The 16,436-nt window shown below is 36.9% G+C and overlaps 1 protein-coding gene across 1 annotated transcript in view; it reads right to left on the reverse strand.

Moving 5' to 3' along the window:
• Positions 1-4,798, reverse strand: part of ttv (exostosin glycosyltransferase 1 ttv) — a 172,108-nt gene extending 167,310 nt beyond the window's left edge. Inside the window, exon 1 of the mRNA XM_087342657.1 lies at positions 3,448-4,798. Within this exon, the coding sequence (XP_087198783.1) occupies positions 3,448-4,385 (938 nt within the window). The 5' untranslated portion in view covers positions 4,386-4,798. The remainder of the gene's footprint in view (positions 1-3,447) is intronic.
• Between the last annotated feature and the right edge of the window lie 11,638 nt (positions 4,799-16,436).

Below are 16,436 nucleotides of genomic sequence, written 5' to 3' on the forward strand. Positions count from 1 at the left end.
CTGCAGTCGCCATCTTCACCGCCATGATTACCTCAAATCATCAATTAACAAGAATATTTTTTTCCGTAGTTTACAAAACCGAAAGCAATCTCAATCCCCAGGTGTTGGAACACAAAAATGTCATTCAGGTAAATGAGTCACAATGGAAATGCCGTTGCCTGTTGTCGTAAGGCAGGGCCTGTGGCCCTCCTTCCTACACAGCACCTGGGGTACAGTACAAGATGACGCACTGTCGGAAAAATTCCTTGTAGACGAATGTGTACGACCGCTACACTACAGAATTTCTTCTTCCCCCTTAATTAGCAGGGCGAGTCGTTTAAATAAAAATTAAATTCAGGCTATAACACGGGATTTTGCGAGAAAGAATCAACAGGCAAGCAGAGAATAGCACAGAGCGAATGGGCACGCTGTTTCAGAAAGACAATAATTTAACCAGGCAATTTATTAAGCAAAATTTGTGCAATGTTACCGGCCGTAGTTGCGATCTACCTAATTTATTAACTTATTTATTATATCCTGTAAATTCTTCTATTTCCTATCTTGCTCCTTCATTATTCTTGTCTTTTTTCCGTGTTTTCCTTATTTTTAATTCTTTTTTCCTGGCTTTTGTGCCTCAGTCTTCGCCTTTTATCTCTCACTGTGTGTAGAATTTAAACAAGGTTGTTATGAAAGCTAATGGATTATCGTCTGCGGTTAAATACAGTGTACACGACACATCATCGAATTGTCACAAAACACAGACCTGTTAAATTCCAGTTAATTCCTCAAAAATCACATCGCATTTTCCGTGTTTAAACCCCTTCACTGGCAATCGATTAACAAGACAAACCTCGTCGTTCTTGTGTCGACAGATAAGACCGATTCTTAAATCATACGAACAAAGCAAGAGTTAAAGGAATGACAGTGACATAACCATATAAGAGCTGAAACGGCTAGAGGACGCCTCACAACCAATGCGACTGCTGGCATAAACCCAGGTTTATATGAAATCAAACAAAGTTTATCATCTGACTGCACTAATATATACCACACTTCTTAACCTTCTTGATAAACTTTATCACAATGTCATCATTCAACAACAAAATGTGTAATGACTACATTATGTAGGGGTGTACCTTCTGATGGAAAACTGTTTGAATGTAGAGTCAGGTTTCCTTGTAAATTTTAATATTTTTCTCTATTAAAAAAAACTTTACGAATATCAGATTTAAAACTTAAAATTCTATTTATGAATATTCATTCTTGCATGTTACACTTTTTCATGTTTAACAAAATTGCATACATATTTCATACAAGCCACAGAGGACTACAGGCTGTCGATGAACGTTTGAGAGTGGCTTGGGGGTCCAAATGAAGTTTGAACAGACTGGATGCACACAAATTATCACGACAGAAATCTACCACCTAGTCAATATCATGACGCTACAACCGAAAAGATTTAAGGTTCTCAAGGCACTGATAATGAAGATGACAGCCTTCTGGGATAATAAGCCATGTAGTTTCAATGCCCTGATGATGAAATCACTTCTAAAAAGCTGGTACACAGACATTTTTAGCTGATTTCATACTTCTTAAATACAACTGAAGTATAAATATTGTCATTTACCAAAATGCTTTCAATTCACGTTCTTCCTTCAAAGTAAAAGAAATATTTTATGGCAACGCAGATAACTGGAAAAACTATTTTTATATACCTTAATCTTTACTGCTCTGAATACATATGAAAGCTTTTAACCTTAATAATATCAAGGGCTTACAAAATATAACCTTAATTCTTTTTTAAAAAAAACCTAATTTCTATTTGTTATTGTTTCTGACATATACGACAATGCAAAAAATTTTCGGACGATTATTATATATAGCTGATTCACGTTTTGTGTCTCGTTCGTTCACATCATAACATATCTATACATACTTCAAAACCAGTTTAATTGATGGTATGTTGGTAAATTTTGTCATTATTCTTTAAGGCTTTAATATGAAAGACATAACATATAATTGGACAAAAAATCTACATAAATGCATGGTTATGGTATATACCAGTGATATTCAACATGGGGTACGCGAAGACATCTTAGGGGATATGTAAAATTTAAAAAAAAATATTATTTTATGATAAACACTGAATGATCAGTAATGTAATTTATTTAATTTATTTTAGATGTAGATTATATACTATAATAACTTGAATTATACACCAACAACTTTGGGGGTACAAAGTTGAAGAGAAATTATATCTGGGGGTACGCAAAGACATCTTAGGGGGTACGTGAAATTTAAAAAACAAAATTATGATAAACACTGAATAATCAGTAATGTAATTTATTTAATTTATCTTAGATGTAGATTATATACTATGTATAACTTGAATTATACACCAACAAATTTAGGGGTACAAAGTTGAAAAGAAATTATATCTGGGGGTACGCGAAGACATCTTAGGGGGTACGTGAAATTTAAAAAACAAAATTATGATAAACACTGAATAATCAGTAATGCAATTTATTTAATTTATTTTAGATGTAGATTATATACTACGTATAACTTGAATTATACACCAACAACTCTGGGGGTACAAAGTTGAAGAGAAATTATATCTGGGGGTACGCGAACAAAAAAGGTTGAATGCCACTGGTATATACGATATCTGACCCATTCAGCTAACTCATACAACAAAAGTAATATGATTCTTAATGGCATAAGAGTCCTGCTGCACGACTGCAAAATATCATCAGATCAATGTCGCACATAACATCCCACCCCTGACAGTTAACAATATTCATGAACATAAAAATGAAACAAAAGTATTTCAAATTTATAGCCAGTTTTCTGTAATATATTGAAAACATTTATTTTATCTAAACCTATATGGAAGAGACAACTTGAGGCCCACACAAAGATGGAAGGATAATATTGCAATGAATCTTAAAAAAAAAAAATATGTAGACTGAATTCAACACACTCAGGATAAGAACCAGTGGTGGGCTCATACGAACCTTCAGGTTCCATAAAGGCAAAGATCTGCTCCTCCAGATGAGATTCTCAGGGAAGTAATAATTGATAAATCAAAATTTTAACAAAACACTGTTTTAAGAAACTGATTTCCCATTCTAATATAATGACTGTCATGATGATCAGTTTACAAAGATGGTTAAAAGACAACGAATACAAATTATCTCAAGGGATTCGAGGTCCACGCAGCCGTGAACGTGTAAATGTCAAAACGTTTGGGATGTTATGCTGTGTGCACTTATAATCAGATGCCAGTGTTTCAAAGAAATACTCTGTCTCCATATTCAGGGCTGAAAATATCTACCCACAAGTCCACCTGGCATTGCAACCAACAAAAACACTGATAAAACTACCTTAACTTATCATTATAACTAAATGATACTTCAATATGTCCTACAATTAAAGTTTAATGGAAGTTTAGTTGTTGCATTTTACCTGTCATATTCTGCATTATCCTCATCGCACCGCTCATCCTTCATGTCCTTCCAGCTCTTCCCATGGCGGCATGTTGTCACCAACACAATATCCTTTTCATTATGGAGATGGTATAATGAGTTGCGAGTCTCAGAACCAATACCGTGTACATAGCGTTTTCCTTTAAATGCAAGCAAGTACTTTTTTGACACTGGAAAATTGTTTGTTGTGACAAAACCAGGCTCACCTCCCTTTTCTGGATGATTCTTGGGAAAGAGAGGTATTGAAACATCAAACCCGGGTCGAAAGTTTGTAACGGACATACTTGCTTTTGCTAATATAGCCATCCCAGGATCAAAACCCAGATTGTCTTCAGCATAGTCAGGCCATGTTCCAGAGTAAAGATTAAATATAACATGATTCCTACCTTCATTCCATAACCTCAGTTTTTGCAAACGGGCTGGTACATTTCGAACATAGTCAGTTGAAAGAGTGTCTCTATCCAATGTATCAATAGCTAATACGAATAAACAGGCTTGACTAGGATCTGATGTATAATAACGCGATTCCTGAATCACATTCAACACTTTTTGATATGATGGGCTTGGGGTTAAAATTGTAGCAGTTTCTGATTCTTCAGATTGGGGATAAATGTACACTTTAAATTCACCACGACACTTACTAAAATCGAAACACGTTTCCATACGACACCTCTGGTTGCTATTAACATAGTTGTTGTTGTTATTATTATTATTGCTCGTCCACCTTTGCGTGCGTCTCAGATGAGGTGAAGATTCCAAATCACGATCATAGAATTGTTCATTTATATCCACATAAGAGGAAAGATGTTCATAGGGCAATCGCGCACTTTCACTTTTCAACCTGTATCCTCCGAAGTAACAGTACGCTAAGAAAGCACATGACAGTAATACTAAAAGATACCGTTTCTTTGCCTGCATAGTGTCGCACAAAATACCTCACAACACTGCAGCACTTTAATTCATCTCATGGCTTTAACTGTTACTGTACTGTGGGAGCGGTACGGATATTGCAATAAAGGAACTTCAACATAACCTCAAAACGTTCTGTCAACTTCAGGATCTTTTTCTCGCCATCTTACGGATTTCTCTGCACCCACCTTCCACGCCGATGTTGTGGACAGAGTCGATATGGTATACTACGACAGCCACGCGCATCATTCCTTGAATAACACATCAAAGTGATCACACGATTTTAAAAATTGCGTGTATAAACAAGAACTTCACACAGTAAACATGCCGTCTGCAAAGCACTCACACACTACAAAGACCCGCCTCCTATCATTTCCACATAAAGTTTGCCAGCTGCAAATCCCTTCTACCATACCGACCGTCATTACGGTGGCAGTGCTACCACATGGCGGCCAGTCTCCCAACTACAACAAAACATCTGAAGAGCAAGTTTCGAAACTTCCCGCGAAATCTAATATTTCCACAAGTCTTGTTTTTGGTTGAAACATTATTTGCCAATATATATAGCGTATAGTGCAAAATTTGTTAAAATGCTACACTCATTTAAGACCGTTTTATAGATTCATTATCATGGCAATCGCCTTGATGGCAGAGACTGTAAGCACCTCTGAATCGTAGGAAGACTTCTACCATACTACACGGTGCAACATCCCATAAGAGAATTTTCTTCATACTCGCCTCTGTAAGAACATGAATACTCTCCGTGGACAACTTTGTTTAACACTGAAATACGTAGTCTTTCGAATGTCATTCAATCGCTTTAAGCTTTGCACCAGTGTGCTTAAAAGCGACGTCAGAATCTACAAAGTATAGCGTAGCAGGGGGGAGATATTTTATCCAACAGAAGGGCTTGAAGTGGAATCTTGGCTCATAGTTCACATATTTTCAGGGGTCTGTTGGCCGCTGTGTAGTGAAGGCCTTGTGCACTCTTCATTTCCTCACGACCTCAACAGTAGGCTACTAGCAGGGATAAATACGGATATAGGCGTTGAGTTGAAAAGGATGGTCGCCTTAATCTTCTAGAACATAAGTATTGGCCACTTCCAGAGTCAAAATAAAAAGAAGGGAAAACTGGTGCGAGTCATAGAATGCCATTTATTTAGTTAATATATTCTTACAAGGGCAAACACAGTATGTCTCTCAACTATCGCATGTTCAGCACACATAACAGAATCAATAAATATCTTAATTTTGTAAAGCTAAGTTTTTCATTTTCTCAAGACTGGAAAGGAGTTCTGCAGTTGGAAACATTTTCCAAACGCGTTCCTTGCTAATATTTACACTTCATTTGTCTGTGTGTCCATTTAATACACATACGAATTTATTATTGGAGTTACAAGCAACTGATAATCAAATCACAACTATTATACTACACAGTCCACTGTAATTCGTTAAATATTCAGAACAAAAATGTTTTGAATACAAGTTTTAGAGTTTAATGAGATATAGATATTATTTCAGATACAAAATACCGTAAACTATTTTATTAATCCGCCTGGCCTGCTGTATCATAATTCGCTCTTTTAAAAAAACCTTGTCTCAACAATCAGTTTTATATACATTAAAAGAATGGTTCCTGTTCTATTCGTCACTATTAGTTTCCACTTCAACTATGGGACTCGCCAATCTTTCTGTTCTGTTAAGGTAACCTTTATCTTACATGCCGATGGTCACATTCGTCTTGCTCTGTTTAAGGTTTGAGTGGCAGCTACAAGAGAACACAGGCCTCTAACAAGGTCGATGCAGTAATCCGTGGGTAGGAGTAATGACAAAGGCCCCGTGAAGATTTCCTCATCCTGAGCTTGGCCCAAAGTTCGATTTAGCAGATTAAGCTCGCACGACAGCATTTCAATATCTTACAGATCCGTCAGTATAATGAAAACAATGGTATTTAGAGGTGTGTAATTATTAAGATATGATATTTTGTTAGATAACATAAAAATATAACAAATATGTGAATTCAAATAGAAAGCAAAACATTACACGCAAAAGTGAAATAATTTTCAGATACGTCTCTAATACAGTGTCCAAAAAAAAATGTAGTATTTAGCATTTTTCAAAATTTCGTTAAATTTGTGTTAAAATAACATACCATAGTGATACATGGTTAAAGTGGGAAGGAGACAAAAAGAACAGAGAAGGAAGAATTGTATCATCAAGGCCCTTAGGGTGATGCTTACTGAACTAAAAACAGTACAAGCATATTGTGTTATGTGACGTGAACTTCGGACTTGTGGGTTGGATTATAAATACATAACGTGCGCAGTATACAATTGTTGCATTAGTAAGTCAACTCGCGATACACCGAAACTTGTCCGAACCTAGGAAAATATTTAGATTCCTTTGAATTCCGTCATGAGGATGTTTCACTGTGTTCTAACTAGTAAACAGAAAGTAATGACAACACATAACCCAGAGTATTTTTAAAAAAAAACACTCCTAATTCACTTTTGCACTACTAAGATAAAAGCAAATTTTAAAATAAAGAAAAGATTCTAAGTTACACTTGAAATGCCCGCGATTGTGGAGAAGAAAAAGTTAGAAAAACAACTGCGAGAAAATGATAATAATTTGATGCCTAAGTTCTTCTTAAATAGTTTTAAAATATATGCAAGGTTTTAAGATTAGTTTTAAAATGTCGGCATTGACACAAAACGGAGAAGCTATAATTCTGAAATGAAGCCAACTGAGAAAGCGTTTGTAAGCATAGACAGGACGAGGAGTGTTCTCGTAAAAGGGAATATAAGGGTATAAGCCGTTATTTAACGAGCTCTGTTTTAATTACGCCGGACTCCCAACGCATTCTAATCACTCCGTTAATAACTTTTCCTTCTACGCTCCTCCCTCAGTTTGACTCATTCCACGAAAACAAACTTTTTGACAGTAATATTCTTCCTTTTATCTCTTCCCCCCCCCCCCCCCCCGTTACACTCCACAGCTTCCTTCACATCTGAACGACCATCGGAATCGTACGTTATTTATCTGTTTTTTTATTTGTGGTTTATTTAACAATTCTGTCAGTAGCTACAAGGACCAGCGTCGAATGATAGGATAATTAATTATTTAAACATCATATATAGAGAAACAGTCGTGGCTACTACCACCAAGATCTGCACCGGCGGCGGCAGATGAAGGATTTGAGGTCTGGTATAAGTTTATCGACTTTCAGAGGTTCTTACTGCCTCCATCATCAGAGCGAAACGTCGGTATGCTTCTACCAGACTACACGGCGCAACAATCCAGAAGACAGCAATCTCTAATACCGAAGAGTTGATATGAATTTCTTTCATTCCAGGAGTATGTAAATAGCTGCACATTATTTAAATATAAATATAGGTTAATCACATGCATACACACTCATGAACAGAGCAATTACAACTTAGAATTGTAATAAAACCCGGAGCAACCTGCCATAGCATGTATAAACTATCCACAAATTTCTAGCGTTAACCGAAGAAGGCGTATCTGCATTATCATTTGATGAGTATCTGCCAGCCATTGTCACCACGAATTTAACGTCACTGCGTTGTGGTGACGCACCTGTTTTGTACTCTCGGCCTAGGGACGAGCTATCTAACTAATAAAGTCAGCTGTAATGCTAGAAAATGTAGCAATTGAAAAGCATTAAGCTTGTACATGATAAATCCATACAAAATATTTAAATCATATCATTAAAATACAGGGCAGTTTGATGTTTCCTTTGAGCGTTGAACCTGACATAACATTGAGAAACAGACAGCACGTCTGAAATTTTTCTCCCATCTTTAAAATTTGTATTGACAAAACATTGAAACCTTACAACGCCATGAAATGAAAAGCAAAGGCCATTTAAAAATTAAGTGATAATCGCTAAAACTATATTGGTCTGTTCTCGAACTCAAGCTTGTTTACCAAGTGAATAACAAATAGTACTATAACGAAACAGAACGAAAGTCTATTCTAACAATACGTCGCCGAGCAAACTTTTATTTGCACTATTTAAATTCCTTAAAAGAAGACACGTCATGATATAATACATCTGTCACAAACTTTAAAAGCATGCTGTGATAAGCTGCTAAGTTTTCCAACTGGGTTAACAATATAGTGGTCTCATAAAAACTTCAGTAACGTAAGATTTATGTACTTGCTTATTTATTTAGAGGAAGATATTTTTGTAGGCATGTCATCTCTCTCTGCTAAGCCAACTGTTGCAGGATTTTCTTCTGTTGACAGCTGAAACTCAAGACGCACGAATGTTGCATGGTGTGTTATATGTGAAGAAAGCTCTACAGATTCCTGTCTTTTGCAATCGTTCTGCTCCGCCACTCATCTGGGTCCACAACCGAGCAGTATTTCGATAAATGTTCTAATATATTTTATAGCGGAAAAGGAGGCTTACAGTAAGATAAGATGGGATATTTTCTGTGGGTGTATTTTATTAGGATTTTCTTCTATCGTTCTTTATTCCCGACATGTCAAACCAAAATACATATTTACACAGTGGGTAAAGAATTGTTAATCGTCCAAATCAAGAAATTCCATTGTATACAATCACACTGTTGGATATTATCTATAGCATGTCGTCATTAAAACCACAACGTTTCTGTAGTTGGCCCTAGTTTCGTCTTGATGTGATCGGTGGAAGAACCAAACCCTCCTGTTTTTAGCTCCTGGTCCATCCAAATGATAAAACAGACTCCTGTTATCTCACACTTTCCTCTAACCTGCATATACTAACAAAGAACTTTGCAATATATTTACTGAAAATGGAAAATGTTTATTTTAGTCTAAGCAAGCATGAGCTTATTATTTTAGCGATTTTCCATATTTAAATGGCCTTTATGTTTATTTACGTCAGACACAAACTGTCGTCCTGATGACGGAGGCAGCAAGCTTCTTTGAAACGTCGGGCAGTGCCTACCAGACTACACAGCACAATATCCCAGAAGACAGCCACATTCAAATTGTAATAGAGTGAGTAAGCAATACAATCACAATGCACAGAGATTAAATATAATGTTTATTTAAAGAAATAAGAAGTTTTATACATAAAAGCTTATTCAGTCTTAACCCTCCCCCCCTTCACATCATCTCCCCCCATGACTTTCATTCTTCGATGTCATATGAAACAGTAGCTTCAAATGGTAATTGTAATTTCTGTGCGCCTTAAGTCATATATATGTTACACGTTTTGATTTTACAACAAGGAATTTAGTATAAACTGATTGATTTTTATCGAACATCTTTCTTTTTTAGGATACAAAGAGCTGGGAAAATATTTGGAACTAAGATAGAGCGACCAACAGGAAGCTGGAGAATATTTTATAACGAGGAGTTTGGTCATTTGTTTTCATTTTAAATCTTCAATCAGTTAATCGAGGAGGAAAATAAGAGTGTTGGATATGAAAAATCCCTACAGAATTTTGGTTGTTAGACCTTAAGGTAAGAGACCACTTCAAAGACACAAAAGTAAAAGAGAAGACTTACGAAACATGAGACAAATTTAACGTAGTCTGGAGAAAACATATACAGAAATGGATCACTAATAACTTAATATAATTATTAATGTATAGTTCTCGCTAGCCTGACCATACAGATTAACGTATCTGAAGAAAAATAGGGGTCATAATTTCTTCTCAGATGTTCTTCATAAGTCAGGTTTTGCGATTAAAAGCATCATTGTCGATTCGTGAAATATATACTCGACTATACATTATTAGATTTTCCTTCCTGTCTCTCCAGTTCTACCGTCAGTATTAATGCTGTCAATTACTCAGTCGACGTTTCGTAGTAGAAACTGATTTTCTGTGTAATAGCATTCACCTACTGAAATCAGTTACACGTCTCTGCAGAACGCCGTGCTTGCGCGGCAACTTCTCTGGTTCGACTACTATGCGGGTAATCTAAACGAGATGTTTCAGGCGCTAGGCTCTACTCAACTCACTTGCTAGAGAAGTGTCTGCTGTTGTTCATATACGAACTTTTCGACTCAAAATGTTCGAAAGAGCACGTAGTTCAGTTATGGACATTCTGTAAAGTCAATCAAACCTTCGACGATGCCAAAATTCCTTCCCTTATTTTTTTTAAAATATATTATTTGATGCAGGAGAACCAGATAATTAAAATGCGCGTTGTTACAGAATTCATTGCGACATCCAGAGTTGCATGCCCAATGGACACAGAATAACTCTGAACTAGCTTCATTGGAAGAGATGGTAAAAAGATGGAAATGGTAGGGGGGGGGGGGTGCAAACGGCGAAGAGGCTGTCTGAGCATGTACAGTGTAACTCAAAATATTTTCTCCTTTTAATTTCGACACAGTCGCCAGCATTTTTCATACACTGAATTTTGTGGAGCAAAGGAATTGTAAGAAACCATAAACGTAGACACACACACGCCTTGAAACGTAAAAATTTCACATCAGACAGAGTAAAACGAAGGCCTGGGATCCCCCCCCCCCCGTACGTGCTAACTCTTTACGGTCTTCCCCTATCTCCGGTGTGTGTATTTGTAATGGTCAACCGAGCTCGGAGTTATGTTGCGTCAACTGTAGGTGAGTTTTTTTTTTTTAACAGGGGCTTCCGTGTAAGAGCTTTGTTTCTGAATTGTGCGTTCATTCCCGAGGATGGGTAAATTCATTGGAACTGGAGCGTTAACTAATCTAAATTCGCTCTTATGGTAACCGTAGATTAATCACTGATATTTAAATAGCTTGTAACTGTGTCGTCCCCTAAAGATGTACAGTTCAATTCACATTTTAGAGAACACATATATCTTTTAATTATGCGAGGGGAACAGAAATCACACATTTTAGTAAACGTCACAAAGCTTAAAACGAAGAAACAAAATCAAGCAACAAAAATGTTCAGACGGGTAGAATCTGTATTTATAATGCAGATGTTTTTAGCATCTCTTTTTGCATGTTGGTGGGTTTTTTAAACAGAGAGTAAAGATACAAAAAAATCATTAGCTGCGTTAGATTGTACCGGAGTAAATTTTTGCTTAAAAAGTAACATGGAGGACGAAACAGAGAGACTGTAACTGCGATTCGAAAGAGAAAGAATCCCTCAACGCCCTCTCTTTTATTCTCATTTGTATTAACTCGCATAGAAGCGATGTTAAGGTTTTATTAAACAGCTGTGTAGAAGGGGTAGGTGGAAATTATTTTCTCTGTTAGAACGACTGAGCCACTGTTTACAAGTGGTCTGTGTTCCAATACACTTGAAATAACGCAGCAGAAAAAAATTGTCCGTTTGGATTTTTGAAACTGGAAGTAGGTATGAAAAAATTAAACCAATGCAACAATATTATTAATAATAAAGCTTGGTGGAATTATGTACATTGGTCATTAAACTTTCAGAAAAATATTTAATTATAAAAATCTGTAACAAGTTATGATACTGATGCAAGTAGCTCATATACTATCAGAATCACACTATTCCTCGATTACAAATTTTGCTTCCTGTTAACCAAAAATATTTAAATTTAAATTTAAATTTGCTGAATATATTTTCTCTGTCTGCTAATCATAACTGCCAATTAAAAACATATGATACAAGTAATCACAAAATTAAGCTGTGAAGATTTTTCAATACAAACAATGCTCAACACAATGCATCAACTGTTTAAGGGTAATGTACCTACTGAAAATTATTGTTGTCTCTTGACTACTTTTTCCTTTCTACCTTCCTGATATCTTTGGTTTCATATTTCTCTGACTTCCATTCATTTTTCTTCCCTTCTCACTGTTATTTAATTAATTTCTTAATTCTGAAGACTGTTCTCTAGTCACATGATTTCAAATAAAACACCTGCATTAGAAAGACGGCAGCAGTCTGACGCTCCACCCTCGCGTCGCACTGCTGTGAACGGTGAGGGGATTCCCACAGCTGCGAATGCCACATCTGTGTTGTTACTCAACTCAAGGACAGTCAGTCCAGATGCATACCCATTTAAAGTTAGTTATCCCCTCATTTTCCTTATTTAGGGGCATATTTAATTATTTTCTTAATTAATAAACTAAGATTCAACTTGGACAGAATAAACAGCGTCGAATATTAGAGTGGTTCATGAATAATGAATTGGAAAGAATATGGAAGAAAGCGATCGTGGCCTAATTTAAAGGTACCCCCTCATTTACGTATAACGGCCGAGAGAAACATCAGATATTGCAAGCCGAATTGCAAAAGCGTTAATTTAACCGATTAACCGGAATCAGTTTGATGTTAGCTTTTCAGCGAGAACATGTAGAGTAGGCCTAAATCTCTGTAGGCACTCCTGTTCAATCACAAATTCAGTTACTATAAAACTCTTACTAAGTTGAGTTAAAGTGGCAGAACAGGATCCATTGATTATGGCCGCTGCCCTTGTAGGGAGTGCCCAGCATGCGGACCACTCAATGAAGAAAGGACGAACTTTCCGTTGGTCAGCAAACTTCTGGTATCTGACTCGTTCCAACGTTCCAATTCACAAAAATTCAGCGGCCAAAGACGATGGAACGCTGTTAACTAATGCTCAGTTAATTTTGGCAACTTTGCAATAGGTTAGATGGCATTACGGCGGGTAAGGTTAGGTTAGAAAGTTTGGGTTAGGTTACGTTACGTTAGGGTGGGTCAGGTTAAGTTAAGTTAGGCTAAGTAAAGTTAGGTTGCGTTAGTTTCTTAGGTTAGGTATCGTGCTGAAAATATTTGTCACGTTTCGACACACATGGCCACATCTCGTCACGCCGATACATTACGTAACACCTTGAAACGCTTTGTCATGATTAGTCACGTTTGGTCAGGCTTTCTAAATCTTCGTCAATTTCGACACTTATGGCGATTCATTGACACGACGTGAAAGCAAGCCACGCTTGGGCACGCGTGGTCACTAAGTCAAGTTTTGGCACGCTAAAGTTATGTTACGTAAGCCTAAATTAATTTTAGCTACTTTGCAATACGTTAGATGAAGTTACGGAAAGTTAGGTTAGGTTAGGATAGGTTGGTTTAGGTTATGTTAGGTTGGGTCAGCTTAGGATAAGTTTGTTTAGTGGATTTTGTTAGTATATGTAATATTTTGAAAAAATTTGTGACATTTTGATACTAGTGGCCACAATTCGTCACGCCCTTACAGTACGTCAAGCCTTGTCACGTTTGTCAGGCTTGTTCTCGCTTAGCCACACTTTGACAAACTTTTTAAATCTTCGTTCTATTTTAACACTGATGGTGGCCTCTCGCCACGCCTTTATAGCAGGTGACGCCTAGTCACGCTTTGTCACGCTTGGTCACGTTTAGTGACGATTTGTAAATTTTCGTAACGTTTCGACACGTTTTCTTATCCCTTTTCACGTGAATGCAGGTCACGCTTAGTCACGCTATGTTACGCTTGGGCACGCGTTGTCATTATGTCACGTTTCGTCACTTGTGGCCACATTTCGTCACTGTGTTACAGTAACTCGTGTCTTTTCACTCCTTGTCACGCTTAGACACACTTTTCAAAATCTTCGTCGAATTTTAACACTAATTGTTTCCTGTTGTTGCGTCTTTATTTGTGGTCACGCCTTGTCACGCTGTATCACTTATATATTTAGTATATATAATTTATATAATGGAATGGACAGCAGCAGCGGAAATGATGAATTGAGTAATGTGACAGAACTCGATGGTCTGTGAGCAGTGGAAGAATTGGAAAAGGACCGAATAGTTGTGAAGAAGATAAAATTATCTATTACTCTCTGCAGTGTTAATTTTCTAGTTATGTGTAGTGTAGTGAAATCGACTTTCCTGTGTTTCATACTGTGGTGATATTTTATTTGGGGTGTACTGTACGCTGCCTGCTGCCATCCCTTTCAGCAAACTTCTGGTAAGTGACTCGCTCCTAGGTTCCAATTCACAAAGTTCAGTGGCCAAAAAAGCTGGAACGCAGTATATCAGTAAAATTGTGTTTATTTTGTATAAAATGGAGTTTATCATTAATACTAAATTAAAAATTCTGCGTAATTGATAATCCTTCTGGGAAATTATATTAGCTGTAGCACAAGTACGTTTTCATGAATTATAGTATATAAACTGAAAACATGCACCAAAACACTACTTCTATACCTTCGTTGACATACCGCTTAAACTCACATCAGCTCATACATAGACATATTTCGAAATAACCCGGTCAAGCGCATGGCTTCACGTTTTATTTTGTAACACGGTATATTTTAGGGTAGAAAGTTCTTAGCCACTCTGCACATCACACAAGCTGGAGGGTCATCCCTTGCCAGCTGTTAGTGATTGCTTATTCATTCAGTTACCCTCCACATTTCGAGGCCGTCTTTTCCAGAATGCGATAATATGTATTCAATGACGGCAACTGCCTGTGTGAGGCAGAATGGCTCAATGAGTAAAGGGATCAGATGTGGAAGACCGAAGTTCGATTACAAACGAAGACAGAAATTTATTTCAGTACGATAAATAAGCCTATTTGATTAAAGATAATGGCAAATAACTGTTAACTCTGCATCGATATGTTATGCATATTAGTCTTGCAATAATCATTTTCTGTCTGCAACAAATTAATATCAAGGATAATAAATAAGTCGTATTTGGATTTGGCACGGCGGTGAGTATGAACATGTTGAACTTCTGGTTTATAGCGCCATGTAGACTGATAGAACTTAACCGACGTTTCAGAGCCCCTTGCTTCTTCCATCATGACACTCATTGCCCTGATTATGGGGGCATTATCGACGTTTCAGAGGTCTTTGCTGCCTCCGTCATAGCACTCACTGCCCTAATGATGAAGGCGTTGGTAAACTTTTATCAGACTACAGCCCATCTCAGAACCTGATATCTTTGTTACGACCGTCAACTCATTGCTCTACTTTAGGCAGCCTTTGCCTTGTTATTGTGTTTATCCACTTCGTAAATACGTGAGCCAAATGCAATTAAAATGAACTGGATTTTGAATCAATTATCAGATATCGAAAATTCCATCGCACAAAAGGTTGTTATTGTCGGTAAAATAATGGCGAACTATAGAATCACTTCCTGCTTTTAAATACAACTTGTCAGCAGAGGAAGGAAACACAATGAGTATTTCCCTCTGTCCGTCCGTCCCTCCTGTGTTGTTACACAGTAATTCATTCTGACTGGAGTCAGCAGTGGAATGGCTAAACGCGACATCATGATTACGTGGTTCTCGAAAGGCCTATAACAAACAATAATTCACTAAGCTACATTTATGTTGGACACCGTTTATTGTTTTAGATTTATTTAATATACACAACGTTTTTTGATTTAAATGTTTGCTTACTCCTTTTTTAAATTTTACTGACAAACGTAAACCGGTATAATTCAGTCAGTAAATGTATTAAATTTCACCTGGGGTACATGTGTCTGGTTCCTGGCAGAGCTAGGAATTTTTCCGTTTTCCATCACGTCCATATAGCCCCTTGGTCCCATCCAAACCTACCCGATGGTTAGTGGCGACTCTCCCAGGGAGTAAGGTGGCCAGAATGTCGAAAACCGAATATTTTCCGTAACATTTTATTTCCGAATACTTCTGAATCGTTATCCGCATAGTGTAACAGCCCACTTTCCATATCTGTCGAAAAAACTCGGAAAATTATTCTCAAATATATCTTTATCTTTAATGTTCTTGAAATCAAATGTTATGATACCAATTTTCAAAATAAATTATAGCAAGTGTTTCCATAACATATTATTATAATTTCATAATTAACCTACATTCGTTTATGTTATTCACACATAACATTTGAAAACATGTCGAACGGTTTACGTCATAGATCAATTGATAAAGCGTTGTTTAATAACCTATAAACAAATATTGACCCGACAGTTGAGTTCGCAGCCAATAATAATTTTCCTGGCTTTGATCTTTTTTGTGTCGTTCCAGCATCAGATCCAAAGAATGCGACCTAGTAAATATGTAAATAGGCTACGTAGCCCGCATGAACGATGCGTGCCCTACTTCCGGTCCACGGCAGGTGATCATTGTCATGAGAGTATAGGGGTGCTCCTCCGCAGAGTAGAG

The sequence above is a fragment of the Zootermopsis nevadensis genome, unplaced genomic scaffold (assembly GCF_977971745.1).
Source record: "Zootermopsis nevadensis isolate Lab colony 2312 unplaced genomic scaffold, Znev_1.0 Znev_ptg000003l, whole genome shotgun sequence".
Lineage (NCBI taxonomy): Eukaryota > Metazoa > Arthropoda > Insecta > Blattodea > Termopsidae > Zootermopsis > Zootermopsis nevadensis.